The sequence below is a fragment of the Mizuhopecten yessoensis genome, unplaced genomic scaffold, assembly GCF_002113885.1.
Source record: "Mizuhopecten yessoensis strain PY_sf001 unplaced genomic scaffold, ASM211388v2 scaffold6111, whole genome shotgun sequence".
In the NCBI taxonomy this organism is placed as follows: Eukaryota; Metazoa; Mollusca; class Bivalvia; order Pectinida; family Pectinidae; genus Mizuhopecten; species Mizuhopecten yessoensis.
In genome coordinates this window covers 412,704-427,045 of record NW_018406385.1, presented here as the reverse complement: position 1 = coordinate 427,045, position 14,342 = coordinate 412,704, and the positions used below count along the sequence as shown (strand labels likewise).

General features: G+C 39.6%; 1 protein-coding gene across 1 annotated transcript; it reads right to left on the bottom strand.

Moving 5' to 3' along the window:
• Nucleotides 1-2,578: 2,578 nt before the first annotated feature.
• On the bottom strand, nt 2,579-3,478 carry LOC110451506 (putative GPI-anchored protein pfl2). The gene has a single exon (XM_021499560.1). It carries the CDS (start codon nt 3,476-3,478, stop codon nt 2,579-2,581), a length of 900 nt encoding a protein of 299 aa, XP_021355235.1.
• Between the last annotated feature and the right edge of the window lie 10,864 nt (nt 3,479-14,342).

Here is a 14,342-nt window from a genome sequence, read left to right as displayed (position 1 = left end):
GGGGTCGTTGTTTTGGTGGTTTTTTTTTGTAAATCGCTTATTTTTTAGTAAAATTATTTCAATGTATTAACTTGATATTTTGTTGCAGGAAGTTGGAAAGTGTGTGTCGCCATGCATATCCGCAGAGAATTGATACGAAACTGACGCTATCTACAGGACAAGTGGCAAGTATACAGAGTTAGCCAATCAGTGACGCCGCTCTAATATAGCAAAGAGTTTCAAATTTAAAAAATTCAGCAGGTAAACATACATTCACAATGGCTGTCAGTGACATATCCACTAAAAATCTAAAAAAAAAAAAAACACAAGGAATCACATATTTAAAAAAATGTGTTTATCGATGCAGAAAGAAAAAGTAGATATAAGCTTCAACATATAGCTATTTCATCCATTTTTTACCCATAAATATAAACTTTATTTATTTATCAAACTTATATATTCATCATTCTTGTTGGCCCGGATGTAAGCACGCAGTGGGTTTTATTGGGGGAGGAAGCCGGAGTACCCGGAGCAAACCCACGTGGTTGGGCAGGTGACCCCATTCCTTTTCACTTCCGATAGGGGAATCGAACCCCGGCAGCCTTGTTGAAAGGCAAGTGTGCTATCCAATGCACCATCCGACCACCCATTTTTTACCCATCAGTAGTACTAGGGTCGTAAGAATGTCAGAAACGTTCCATAACATAAAAAAGGGGTCAATAAAACGACGTGATTCATAAAAAAAAGCTGAACACAACTTTGATGATGTGTTATATTCAAAATTCAATGAAAGATGTACATGTACATGTACAGTCCTTCACAAATCGGCGTCCATGCAATGCAAGGAGGTGTATGTATCAACAGAAATAAAGAACAATTCAAGAAACGGTCCTGTTATCCACATTTACAATTTAATAAAATTACATGGAACCGAGCAAGATCGGATTATCTCAGTCGAGGGCCAAGATTCTGTGGGGACTCCAATAAAAAATGGCCTCTTCACTACTCAAGCTACATTTGAATACTTACGCGTAAAAATGTAGCCCGTTCTTACAAAGACAACGTATTTCACAGAATAGATTATAGTTTATCTACAACATCAGATATCCAAAAACATCAAAATAATACATATAACGAAAAAAAAAATTATGTCTAGTGCAGATTGTCAATTTCAAGCCGTTAACGCGTGGATGAAAACATCACAATATAGAAATTTCGCGAAATGTTACATAATGCGGCGTTCACACAGTGCCGATTATGGCTTCCGTTTGAGATCAGACAGCGTTACGACACGAAAAGCGAAAAAGTCGGATTACTATCCTCAATTATCTGGAATGTCCTATCATTGTCTGAACGCAGTCGTATACGTTCGTAACAGAGTCCTGCGGATCGGGAGGGTCCGGAGAGGTCGGCCAAGCACTCCCGACAGTTAGGTGCATCCCGTAACATTCGGGAAACTCAGCCGATTTTGTCTAGTCGGATTACAATCGTGACTATGTCGTGACAGATTCTGCTGTATCGGATCAAAATCGTAACAATATCCTGGATCTAAGATTTGGAGAAATTGCTCATTGCCGTTTCTAGCCGATAAAGTCCAGATTGCGTCCAGATCTTGCCGAATGCGTCGGTTCACTGTCCAGTCACTGTCTAATCTCTGTCGGATCGCGTACGGGAGAATCGGGACGCTGTCGGGACAGATTCCGTCGTTTTTTACCATGCGGAAGTTACAAATCGGATCAGATTCGGATTGAGAACGGGCGATTCGGGACGCATTTGGCTGGAAACGGCTGAATCGGGACGCTTCCTAAACAATATCTGATTGTTGTCGTGATTAAATAAACATTTTCACAAATTTGTGAATTTTCCGCCACGAATCACACGATCTTGATCCGACTTTTGATTTTTTTTTTAATCGGGAGTGGTCCTTTCAAGGACGGCAGTAACAATCCTGAACCAGACAGATCGGACGAGATAGAAAAATCTAGCATGGAGTATGCCTTTGGATATCTCTGTCTGAGGTGCGAGAATGTGTTATCACGTACATGCATCATGTACAGGTATCTTGAGATGGTGATCATCGTAATGTGTCAATGGTAAATTTAGTTGTCAACCATGAAGTTATGGTGGCCTATTAATGTAGTGAAATGATGTAGTTACAGCATGAAAAATTAAATTTTATATTATTTACAGTTTTTGCACAATAACTAACTCCATATATCTTTTTTTTTTAAATGGAGTTTGTTCAAAACTGTTGTTCAAAACTGAGAGCCCCCTATCTCACCCCCAAGGGGATGAAAGATTTTATTAATCCATAACGACTAACGCTGGTCTTGGTTGTAGGAAAAAGAGTCTAAGAGTCTATAAACCACCATGCGTTTGCGCAAAGGCACACACAAAGTTGTAGTCATTTACACATGTTAAGGTCATTGAAAGATGGTCACAGAAACACCGGCATGTCGGCTATGCTAGAATATATTACAGCTTTTACAATGAGTGTTGGATAGATTTAAAGCACCATTCAGTGGATAAGATTGTGAAATCACGGGAAAACACTTATATTACAGATAAACGATTGCATACAGCAAAACCAAAAGAAAAACTAGAAAAAAAGGAATAAAGATGTCTTTGGGAACAACATAATATTCATCACTGAGACACATAGCGTTGAGGTACTGAGACACATAGCAGCAGAAGTACTGAGACACATAGCGGCAGAAGTACTGAGACACATAGCACCAGAAGTAGTGAGACATATAGCGGCAGAAATACTGAGACACATAGCGGCAGAAGTACTGAGACACATAGCGCCAGAAGTAGTGAGACATATAGCGGCAGAAATACTGAGACCCATAGCGGCAGAAGTACTGAGACACATAGCAGCAGAAGTACTGAGACACATAGCGGCAGAGGTACTGAGACACATAGCGGCAGAGGTACTGAGACACATATCAGCAGAAGTACTGAGACACATAGCGGGAGAAATACTGAGACACATAGCGGCAGAGGTACTGAGACACATAGCGGCAGAGGTACTGAGACACATAGCAGCAGAAGTAATGAGACTCATAGCGGCAGAAGTACTGAGACACATAGCGGCAGAGGTACTGAGACACATAGCGGCAGAGGTACTGAGACACATAGCGGCAGAGGTACTGAGACACATATCAGCAGAAGTACTGAGACACATAGCAGCAGAAGTAATGAGACTCATAGCAGCAGAAGTACTGAGACACATAGCGGCAGAGGTACTGAGACACATAGCGGCAGAGGTACTGAGACACATAGCGGCAGAAGTACTGAGACACATAGCGGCAGAAATACTGAGACACATAGCGGCAGCAGGACTCAGACACATAGCGGCAGAGGGACTGAGACACATAGAGGCAGAGGTACTGAGACACATATCGGCAGAGGTACTGAGACACATATCGGCAGAGGTACTGAGACACATATCGGCAGAGGTACTGAGACACATAGAGGCAGAAGTACTGAGACACATAGCGGCAGAGGTACGGATTCCTGTCTACTGGGCTGCCGAAAACACATTGAACAGAGGATGTTTATATTCTTATTTACAAAAGATACATGATAACGTGATGTCAACTCAAGCCGAAGACGACAGGACCATATACCTTCATAAACAGATTGCAGTCAAGCTTCTTCAGAAAAGCTCTGTATGATTGACAGAGGAATAAATTAAAGCTCTAACATTTTATCCCATCTTGCTGAAATTGTATCTACGTAATAGATACGTAGGTTTATTGACGGGAAAGATCACGTGATGTCGAAGGACACATTTAACATTGAACGATCAATACCAGTCTCATCTACCTGGATTAATAGAGCCTCGGGTTAGACCAAAACAATCACCCCTCGAGTAGGAGATTTCTCTGTTACACCCTCAAGGTAGGGGATGATTAGTTTTCTCCCATCCTATTATTTCAGTCATAGCTCCACCGACAGTAGTCTGCCATGTTTGTTAACCAAAACACACGTGGGTGATGCATATCGTCATTCACTTTTGATGACGTCACAATTACCGATGACGCACTTTGACGACGTCACAATTGAACACGTGCTAATCGGCACGAGGCTATCTCCCCCTAGGGGGTGACTAATAGAATCATTCACCCCCTTTGGGGTGAGATAGGGGAATCTCAACCCGAGGGGTAAGATTCTTATGTTACCAAACACGAGGCTTTGCCGAGTGTTTGGCAACTTAAGAATCTTTCCCCGAGGGTTGAGATTCCCCTATCTTACCCACAAGGGGGTGAATGATTCTTTTTCTCTTACATGTACCCTGTTTTCCCCAATGTGTATCATATACACAATGTAATGATGACGTTACATGCTAAATTCAGGGTTCACGTGACGTTGATGGATTGTTGACGTGACGTCATTGTATTGTTGCAGTGACGTCATACCATTGTTATAAATAGGGGAATCCTCCCGTCTCAACCCTAGGGCGGAGACAGATAAATCTAGCACCGGCAAAATGGGAGATAAATCTGTCAGGTGTGGGAGAAAAGCTGATCTTTCCCGGCTAAAACGGGAGACACACCTGTGAAGGGTGAGAGAAAAGCTGATCCATTATATATATAATTGTACCAATTGAATATCGATCTAGCTGTTTTTGACTGGAACAAGCATTAGAAAAAAGACATATTTATTATTCTACAGAAATTGTCTGTGTGTGTGTGGAGCACAATATATAGTCGTCGGAGAGGCTAGACGGCATACGTTTTTAAGACCTACAAGTTCACAGTTGGTATTTGGAAGCATGTGCTACATATACTGTGAGTAGAAAATGATCCGTTAAGTTATCACCTGTTCTTCTTTGGCTTAGTAGCATCTAAGTGCGTATAGATTAGCAGTAGTAAGGGTTCGGCGGATTAATACATGCTTCAAATATGGCGCCGGACTACTTGTATATTCAATTCACGCTTCAGCGAGATAACAGATCGATGACACCAATTACTGGGTTCCTTCGACATATGGAAACACGGAACATATAAAACAACGGGATGCTAACGAACTTCTTCATCCATTTATGGATTTTCAAATGTCCTTAAGGTAGCGTACGGTGGCCATGGGTGATATTTGTGTACAAAGAATAACCCCTGTAATAGTACATATATCAAACGGTGTTTTTAAATCAGCACTAAAATTGGTGTATACATAATGCAGTGGACTATGTGGGCTTCATTAGTTTTTTAAGAAAAGAAAAAAAAATGATTTGAGACTACAGTTTTGCCCCTTTACAAATATGTGTCTACACAACAAAAGCTAGCTTTTCATGCATTCTTTTTTTATACTCACTCAGCACATGTGTAAAAATTGTGAAAAATCCATTTTGACGACCAATGCTAAAACGTGAGTATTTCTGTGACCGAGTAGATGATATATAATTTAAGGTAGGTTTTAAGAAACAAATTACGGTTTTCGGCGGTCAAATTTTGGGTTAAAATGTGTTTTTGGCATATTTTGGTGTTCTTTGATGTGGTAACTATGGTTTCCACGAGTCCCAAATCTGGCGGCGACCAGAGGGCTCAATTGATAGAGCGTTTATATAAGAGTTCGGAGGACTCTTGGTTCGGCTCCCGGTCTGGCTGTGCTTTTCTATTTTTTGTTACAGTTATATAGAAATAAAAAATGTTTATACTTTAGTGTGTTTCGGAATCACTTTATTTGGAAATAAAGTAACGGTTGTGCATGCGCGGGTTTTTTCCCTTATACAGTTTGAACTAGACTTTCGGTACATTTGTAGCTAGCTCTGTAGCACATCCTCGATATCGAGGGGTTACGCTCACTTTCGCTCTCTGCAACCCTGGAATATGTCTTAGCAAAATTGAAGGCACGCGGCTAGCTATTTGATTAGTGTTAGGTAAAAAAAAAATCACTAGATTGACACTTGAAGATTACAAAGGATGCTCACCCGACTTCAAAGCCTGTCAATTTTACCGTTGCGCGACCGCGAGATTCTGTTGATGTACATCAAAGGACCAAACAAGCTTTCTCGGCTCAACAACAAGGTTCTGCACACTGAGCCTTCTATTTTGCTAAGACATATTCCAGGAGTGTAGAGAGCGAAAGTGAGCGTAACCCCGTGATATCGAGGATGTCTGTAGCCTTGATTTGACAAAATTATTGATACTCTTAATGTCTTAGACCTCACCAACACAGAAATCACTGATCTCTGTTTTTATTTAAACTATTTATCTCTTGTTATAAAACGATTCAAATAGGTTTGAAATACTTCACACCGATAATAAAGAAGTATCAGATTTTTTTTATCTTACCGAACCGAATTTATGGTGCGCCTTTCTGGCATGCAAGATCGAGATAAAGGATTTATAGCAGTGAAAAACAAATTCTAACAAACTCATTTGTCTGGATCGCAGTCAAGCTTAGGTTAAGGTAGATATACATTCTCGTTTATTTATGGTGAAATGCAATTTATTTTGACACTGCTTAAATTAAAAAAAATGGTTTAGTGTGAAATATTTATTGTAGCCAAAAATTGAAGAAAAAAAATCACATTGTGGAGGGTTTCATTAATATCTTTCCCCTCCCGCTGTTTTCTACATATGATTCGAAACACCTTAGATATGCAATTTTCATTAACCCTTTCACCCCTAGGTAACTTTAGTAAACTCTTCCATGCATTGATCGGGATGAGTCTATTGTGGTCAACAGTGGTGAAAGGGTTAAGGATGTACGTCTGAGGTTTGAATCACGATCAATTCTCGTTTTGATCTAATGTCACGTGGGTTTGTTTTAATTAGACAAATTCTCAATTTTAAAAGCAAATATGCACCTAAAAATATGTCAAAAACTAGACGCCTATTGTTGGCACACCTGCTTGTTACAAATAAAAAAAAAAAAAATGGCAGCCATTTGAATATCCAAAAAAAATGTATTCTATGCAATGCTCAAAGGTGACAAAGGTGACCTAAGATCTATCTCTAAAAGTGTCATTGTTTCGACATTGTTGATTATTTAAAGTTGATTTTCGCTGTGCAAGTTTAAGATACAACAAACATAATGTGAAAGTGGAATTTATTGCTGATCAGAGGAGTACAACCTTAATACCCCTGTTGTGTTCTCAATGCACGAACTCTCCATATGGCACTATAATATGTTCACTTTGTTTGGCTATCTGCGAAAACAAAATTTTCAAATAGTTGGTTCCTCCTTTCTTATAGATATTATTCGACATTGTACATCTTATCTGCCATCTCCAATACACTTCGAGTCGACATTGTACATCGTATCTGCCATCTCCAATACACTTCGAGATGAGCGTGCACTTTAAAATAGCCAGATGTCGATTGTACAGAGCCAATAGGCGAAAAAAGGGGGAAATATTCACGTAACAGCTTCTTTTCAAATAATTAGTTAACACAATAAATTGTCCGGCATCATTGAATACAAAGCACACTAGATTTTACAAATTGTTCACAAACCTTATAGAACAGTGGAATAAAGAACAAAAGATTACCGAAATGACACCAAAACCGTATTTCGAATTCTAAATCAAAATAAAAAAAAATCGAATGCAAAAGAACAAGGAGAATAAGACCAGGTGTTCCAGAATGGTAAGCGTCCTCAACTTCATCGACGACACCCGTCATGTAGATTTAGGTCAAATCAAAACAATGCCACTTCCTCGAGTCCAGAACTCGTTTAGTTACAACGTTAACACAAGCCACTTTAATGAGCATATAATGAAAAATATCGACCCTCATATCACACAAAGAAAGGATATATTTCTACTCCACTTTTGGCAATGATTTTGCAAAGGTCTACGACCAGTAGCTCGTCTTTTCGCAGATGACATTTCTTAATTAAAGTGTCAAGTCATCATCGTCATGTCTTAACATTCAAATATGTTTAGATAGAGACATAGATTTTCCACATGTATGGTCTAAAACTTGATTGGTAACAAACAACTGATGAAATATCCATTTCATATTCAATCGGCACAGAGGAGATTTGCATATCGACAGGAAAGTACTACACTTTACTGATAATTGTATAACCTTTAACTTTTAAAGTTTGTGTGTGTTTGGGATAATGTCAGTGCTTCTTATACTTCTGTTATAAAAAAAATGCATGTCTTTCAAATTATGAAAAACTGAGTCGAGATACCTTGTTCATTGTACATTCAGTTCATCGACTGAATGTTACGCACTGTTGTCAGCCAATCAAAGTTTGCGTTACTTATATGCGGTTGTACAATTTGGGCCTCGGTAGCCAAGTGAAGGCGTCCGACATTCTGCTACCACTAGCCCACCACCGCTGGGTTGCGGGTTCGAGGCTTACTTGGGGCAGTCGCCAGGTACTGGCCATAGGTCGGTGTTTTTTCTCGGGGAACTCCGGCTTTCCTCCACAACCGAAACTCGGCACGTACTTTAATGACCCTAGCTGTTATAGGACGTGAAACACAAACAAAGTAAACCAAATGTGGTTGTACGTTTTATGTGTAACTTATGCAATATATATTAAGCTCCAGGGATGACAAATATGCTGTCATCCTTATTTCCTTGTGACAAAATGCGTATACTAAAGCTCCTTTGCATTGTCCGACAAGTTCTGCATATATTTGTAAAATATACCGTACTTTTTCTTTTCTTTCTAACTATTGCCTTGTTTATGTTGGTTGTCTGAAATTTTACTACATTTAGAGAAGCCCTTCATCTCGATGTCAGGTTTTACCAATAGTTCGAGTAGACGGCGGAGAGAAGCAGACAATCTTTATAACGTTATATGGAGCATAACAAAATTTACCCACGGGTGTAGAAATGAGGCTCAAGACATCAACAAATTCTCAGTTCTTACAAAAATCCTAAACAGTTTAGCAGAATTTCCATACCCCCTTATCTACAAAACATAGATGATATCAATAATAATGATCATGAGTCGAACATCCTGTTCAATCTCTTTCCTGGCTTAACCATAGACCAGACAAATTAGGGCAAGGTCATTTGTTATCATGAAACACTATAAGTCAGAAAGAATGACGTCTGTTGCTGGCGGACATTGTGCTAGAATTCTCCCAAGAAAAATATGAACTCCGGAAACGTGTCCTTTGTTACGAAAGCGCTTGCCTATTAGTCGCCTCGCTGAAGCGCTTGAAGGAGCACGCAAGCCGGAAGTCACATATGGCGACGTGTAGATATCTTATACACAGTATTCGTATAGCTGGGTATCCCCTATTCTCCAGCTTTGAAAATGTATATTGCATACAAGATCATATAGCACAGCTTGTAAAGTTCTTATGCGTGGCATTTTGATAACTGGGGCGATATATACTGTTCGACCTCCATCACATTTTTTATTTGTTTCATTCCTTCGATTTTGTCTCATCATGAAAAAAATATTGACCCAAAAATAAAGCTTATTGGATACATGATGCTAAAACTATTGGAACGTAGATAAAATCAAGGATCAAGTAGGTCGAACAAGACGAGAAAAAACAATAAATTCTTCCCTAAGACTAGATCTTAAAATACAAAGACAGATTGAATAAATCAATAACTAGTTTGAGAAGTGAAAATGGATAAAATTTACAAAGGACTCGGACACAATTTGGAATTAAATAGAAACTTTTTAAACAAAATCTTTATAAGACAAAATATCCGCACAAAACCAAAATAGAAACTTACATTAGATCGGTGAAAAAAGTCAGCTGATGACGCAGAATTTTGTGATGGCTTAATAAAACTAAACGAAGACAAAAATTAACGAACAGAACGGAATGAAACCATTAAAAAGCGTGCAATTGCAGATGGGTTACATGTATCTGTTAATTTTTATAAAATATTTTGGGATAGTATAAAGCATATCACATTGAATCAATAACAGTTTCATATATCGAATGAGCGAGATACATCATTGTTTCGCTAATTTACAAAAAAAAAGAATATATATGTCGACCCTTAGCTTTGCTAAGTACTCGCTTCTTGCACGAAAGTAGTCATTCAAAAACAGTATACAGGTATGCCCTGACCAAAACAGATATATAAAAATTCTATCATGTTTTCCATGTCGAGACACTTCTCATTGGTTAACCATGCGCGTGCATGTATCATTTCCCAGCCAACCTTGCACGTGCAACGCTCTTCCAAAACCCTCCTTCGCAAATGTAATCAAGCGAGCTCCAGCACTAGTTTTATTTGTCCAATGAGGGTACCCCCATTTGATTTTGTAAGTATTTGAAAATTTGCTGGTGGAAAAACAAAAAAGTTCTGAAATCTACTTAAAAGTGTCATGCTCACACTGAGAATGTTCCGCTGAACGTACCGCCAACGTTACACACAATAACGTATGAGTTCTGTTTAATGCTGATAGAATTGTTGATCGACTGTCGGCAAAACGGCATCTGATTTATTTTTTAAATTCTACCAGATACATCCAGGATAAATAGACAAAATAGGACAACTGCGTACATGGTCAGAAAAGACAAAAAAAAAAAAAAATGCTTGATGTGAAATGAAGACATGTACACACGCACAGGCATCACGTGACGAATTTTAGCGCATGCAAAAGAACAGCCTACAATTAGTACTGCCACATAAAAACTTTCCGGAACCACCACCCGGCATAACTTTTTTTGTTCTGATCTAACCCTAGTGTCAATAGCCACTCCGTTTAAATATAATTGGATTATGTACATATAGGTAACCTTGCTCATCGTAGGCGTATAGATTATATATTTCGAGTTAGTAGACACGAAAAAGACGTTCATCACACTGTAGAATAAATATAATCAACATATGTTTGTATGTTTCGGTGAAACATATACATATAACTCAGGATTCGTAAACGTTGTAAACATTCATCATCCTGTTTGGTATTGTAAACGCCGTTTACATTTGTACTGCGTAGTTGAAAACGATACTTATATCAAAGAGAATTTATTAAAAAGAAGTGTTAGAATTGTCCAACTTGACGAAGATACTATTCTCAAGATAGGAAGAAATGTCAAAAGCAAAAACGTATACAAATTGAATTGGAAAGAATATGTGTAAACACCAGGGAGTTCACATCGGCACAAATCATTCCAAAGATTTCATATTTTGAAATTTGGTTGATACCGAGAAATTCAAAACTAAAGAATTAGCGAAACTTAGAGTTAGTTATTTATGAAATGGTTAACCAGTAAGGTTAAAACGAAAATTAATAATAAGTGCTTATTTGATAGGCGGATTAAGATTGTGTGGTTCTGAATCACACATAGATATTGAAAGAATTATATGGATCAAACGACTTATTGGCGGAGAAAGAACAAATGAGAAAATATTGCGACTATTTCGTTAAAATCATATTTGGCTTAAACTTTCATATTTTTAAGAAATATCCATCTGTTGACTAAGGAACACGTAAAACCGGAATTCGACTTCACAGAACCTGAAATATAGTATGGTATAAGATTGAAGATCACAATACAAAACCACGCTTAAACTGTAGGGAGATACAGCTGGAAAGTTGGTGAGGAAATAACCACGCTTAAACTGTAGGGAGATACAGCTGGAAAGTTGGTGAGGAAATAACCACGCTTAAACTGTAGGGAGATACAGCTGGAAAGTTGGTGAGGAAATAACCACGCTTAAACTGTAGGGAGATACAGCTGGAAAGTTGGTGAGGAAATAACCACGCTTAAACTGTAGGGAGATACAGCTGGAAAGTTGGTGAGGAAATAACCACGCTTAAACTGTAGGGAGATACAGCTGGAAAGTTGGTGAGGAAATAACCACGCTTAAACTGTAGGGAGATACAGCTGGAAAGTTGGTGAGGAAATAACCACGCTTAAACTGTAGGGAGATACAGCTGGAAAGTTGGTGAGGAAATAACCACGCTTAAACTGTAGGGAGATACAGCTGGAAAGTTGGTGAGGAAATAACCACGCTTAAACTGTAGGGAGATACAGCTGGAAAGTTGGTGAGGAAATAACCACGCTTAAACTGTAGGGAGATACAGCTGGAAAGTTGGTGAGGAAATAACCACGCTTAAACTGTAGGGAGATACAGCTGGAAAGTTGGTGAGGAAATAACCACGCTTAAACTGTAGGGAGATACAGCTGGAAAGTTGGTGAGGAAATAACCACGCTTAAACTGTAGGGAGATACAGCTGGAAAGTTGGTGAGGAAATAACCACGCTTAAACTGTAGGGAGATACAGCTGGAAAGTTGGTGAGGAAATAACCACGCTTAAACTGTAGGGAGATACAGCTGGAAAGTTGGTGAGGAAATAACCACGCTTAAACTGTAGGGAGATACAGCTGGAAAGTTGGTGAGGAAATAACCACGCTTAAACTGTAGGGAGATACAGCTGGAAAGTTGGTGAGGAAATAACCACGCTTAAACTGTAGGGAGATACAGCTGGAAAGTTGGTGAGGAAATAACCACGCTTAAACTGTAGGGAGATACAGCTGGAAAGTTGGTGAGGAAATAACCACGCTTAAACTGTAGGGAGATACAGCTGGAAAGTTGGTGAGGAAATAACCACGCTTAAACTGTAGGGAGATACAGCTGGAAAGTTGGTGAGGAAATAACCACGCTTAAACTGTAGGGAGATACAGCTGGAAAGTTGGTGAGGAAATAACCACGCTTAAACTGTAGGGAGATACAGCTGGAAAGTTGGTGAGGAAATAACCACGCTTAAACTGTAGGGAGATACAGCTGGAAAGTTGGTGAGGAAATAACCACGCTTAAACTGTAGGGAGATACAGCTGGAAAGTTGGTGAGGAAATAACCACGCTTAAACTGTAGGGAGATACAGCTGGAAAGTTGGTGAGGAAATAACCACGCTTAAACTGTAGGGAGATACAGCTGGAAAGTTGGTGAGGAAATAACCACGCTTAAACTGTAGGGAGATACAGCTGGAAAGTTGGTGAGGAAATAACCACGCTTAAACTGTAGGGAGATACAGCTGGAAAGTTGGTGAGGAAATAACCACGCTTAAACTGTAGGGAGATACAGCTGGAAAGTTGGTGAGGAAATAACCACGCTTAAACTGTAGGGAGATACAGCTGGAAAGTTGGTGAGGAAATAACCACGCTTAAACTGTAGGGAGATACAGCTGGAAAGTTGGTGAGGAAATAACCACGCTTAAACTGTAGGGAGATACAGCTGGAAAGTTGGTGAGGAAATAACCACGCTTAAACTGTAGGGAGATACAGCTGGAAAGTTGGTGAGGAAATAACCACGCTTAAACTGTAGGGAGATACAGCTGGAAAGTTGGTGAGGAAATAACCACGCTTAAACTGTAGGGAGATACAGCTGGAAAGTTGGTGAGGAAATAACCACGCTTAAACTGTAGGGAGATACAGCTGGAAAGTTGGTGAGGAAATAACCACGCTTAAACTGTAGGGAGATACAGCTGGAAAGTTGGTGAGGAAATAACCACGCTTAAACTGTAGGGAGATACAGCTGGAAAGTTGGTGAGGAAATAACCACGCTTAAACTGTAGGGAGATACAGCTGGAAAGTTGGTGAGGAAATAACCACGCTTAAACTGTAGGGAGATACAGCTGGAAAGTTGGTGAGGAAATAACCACGCTTAAACTGTAGGGAGATACAGCTGGAAAGTTGGTGAGGAAATAACCACGCTTAAACTGTAGGGAGATACAGCTGGAAAGTTGGTGAGGAAATAACCACGCTTAAACTGTAGGGAGATACAGCTGGAAAGTTGGTGAGGAAATAACCACGCTTAAACTGTAGGGAGATACAGCTGGAAAGTTGGTGAGGAAATAACCACGCTTAAACTGTAGGGAGATACAGCTGGAAAGTTGGTGAGGAAATAACCACGCTTAAACTGTAGGGAGATACAGCTGGAAAGTTGGTGAGGAAATAACCACGCTTAAACTGTAGGGAGATACAGCTGGAAAGTTGGTGAGGAAATAACCACGCTTAAACTGTAGGGAGATACAGCTGGAAAGTTGGTGAGGAAATAACCACGCTTAAACTGTAGGGAGATACAGCTGGAAAGTGGGTGAGGAAATAACCACGCTTAAATTGTAGGGAGATACAGCTGGAAAGTTGGGGAGGAAATAACCACGCTTAAACTGTAGTGAGATACAGCTGGAAAGTTGGTGAGGAAATAACCACGCTTAAACTGTAGGGAGACACAGCTGGAAAGTTAGCCATTAAATAACCACGCTTAAACTGTAGGGAGACACAGCTGGAAAGTTGGTGAGGAAATAACCACGCTTAAACTGTAGGGAGATACAGCTGGAAAGTTGGTGAGGAAATAACCTAGCTTAAACTGTAGGGAGATACAGCTGGAAAGTTGGTGAGGAAATAACCACGCTTAAACTGTAGGGAGATACAGCTGGAAAGTTGGTGAGGAAATAACCACGCTT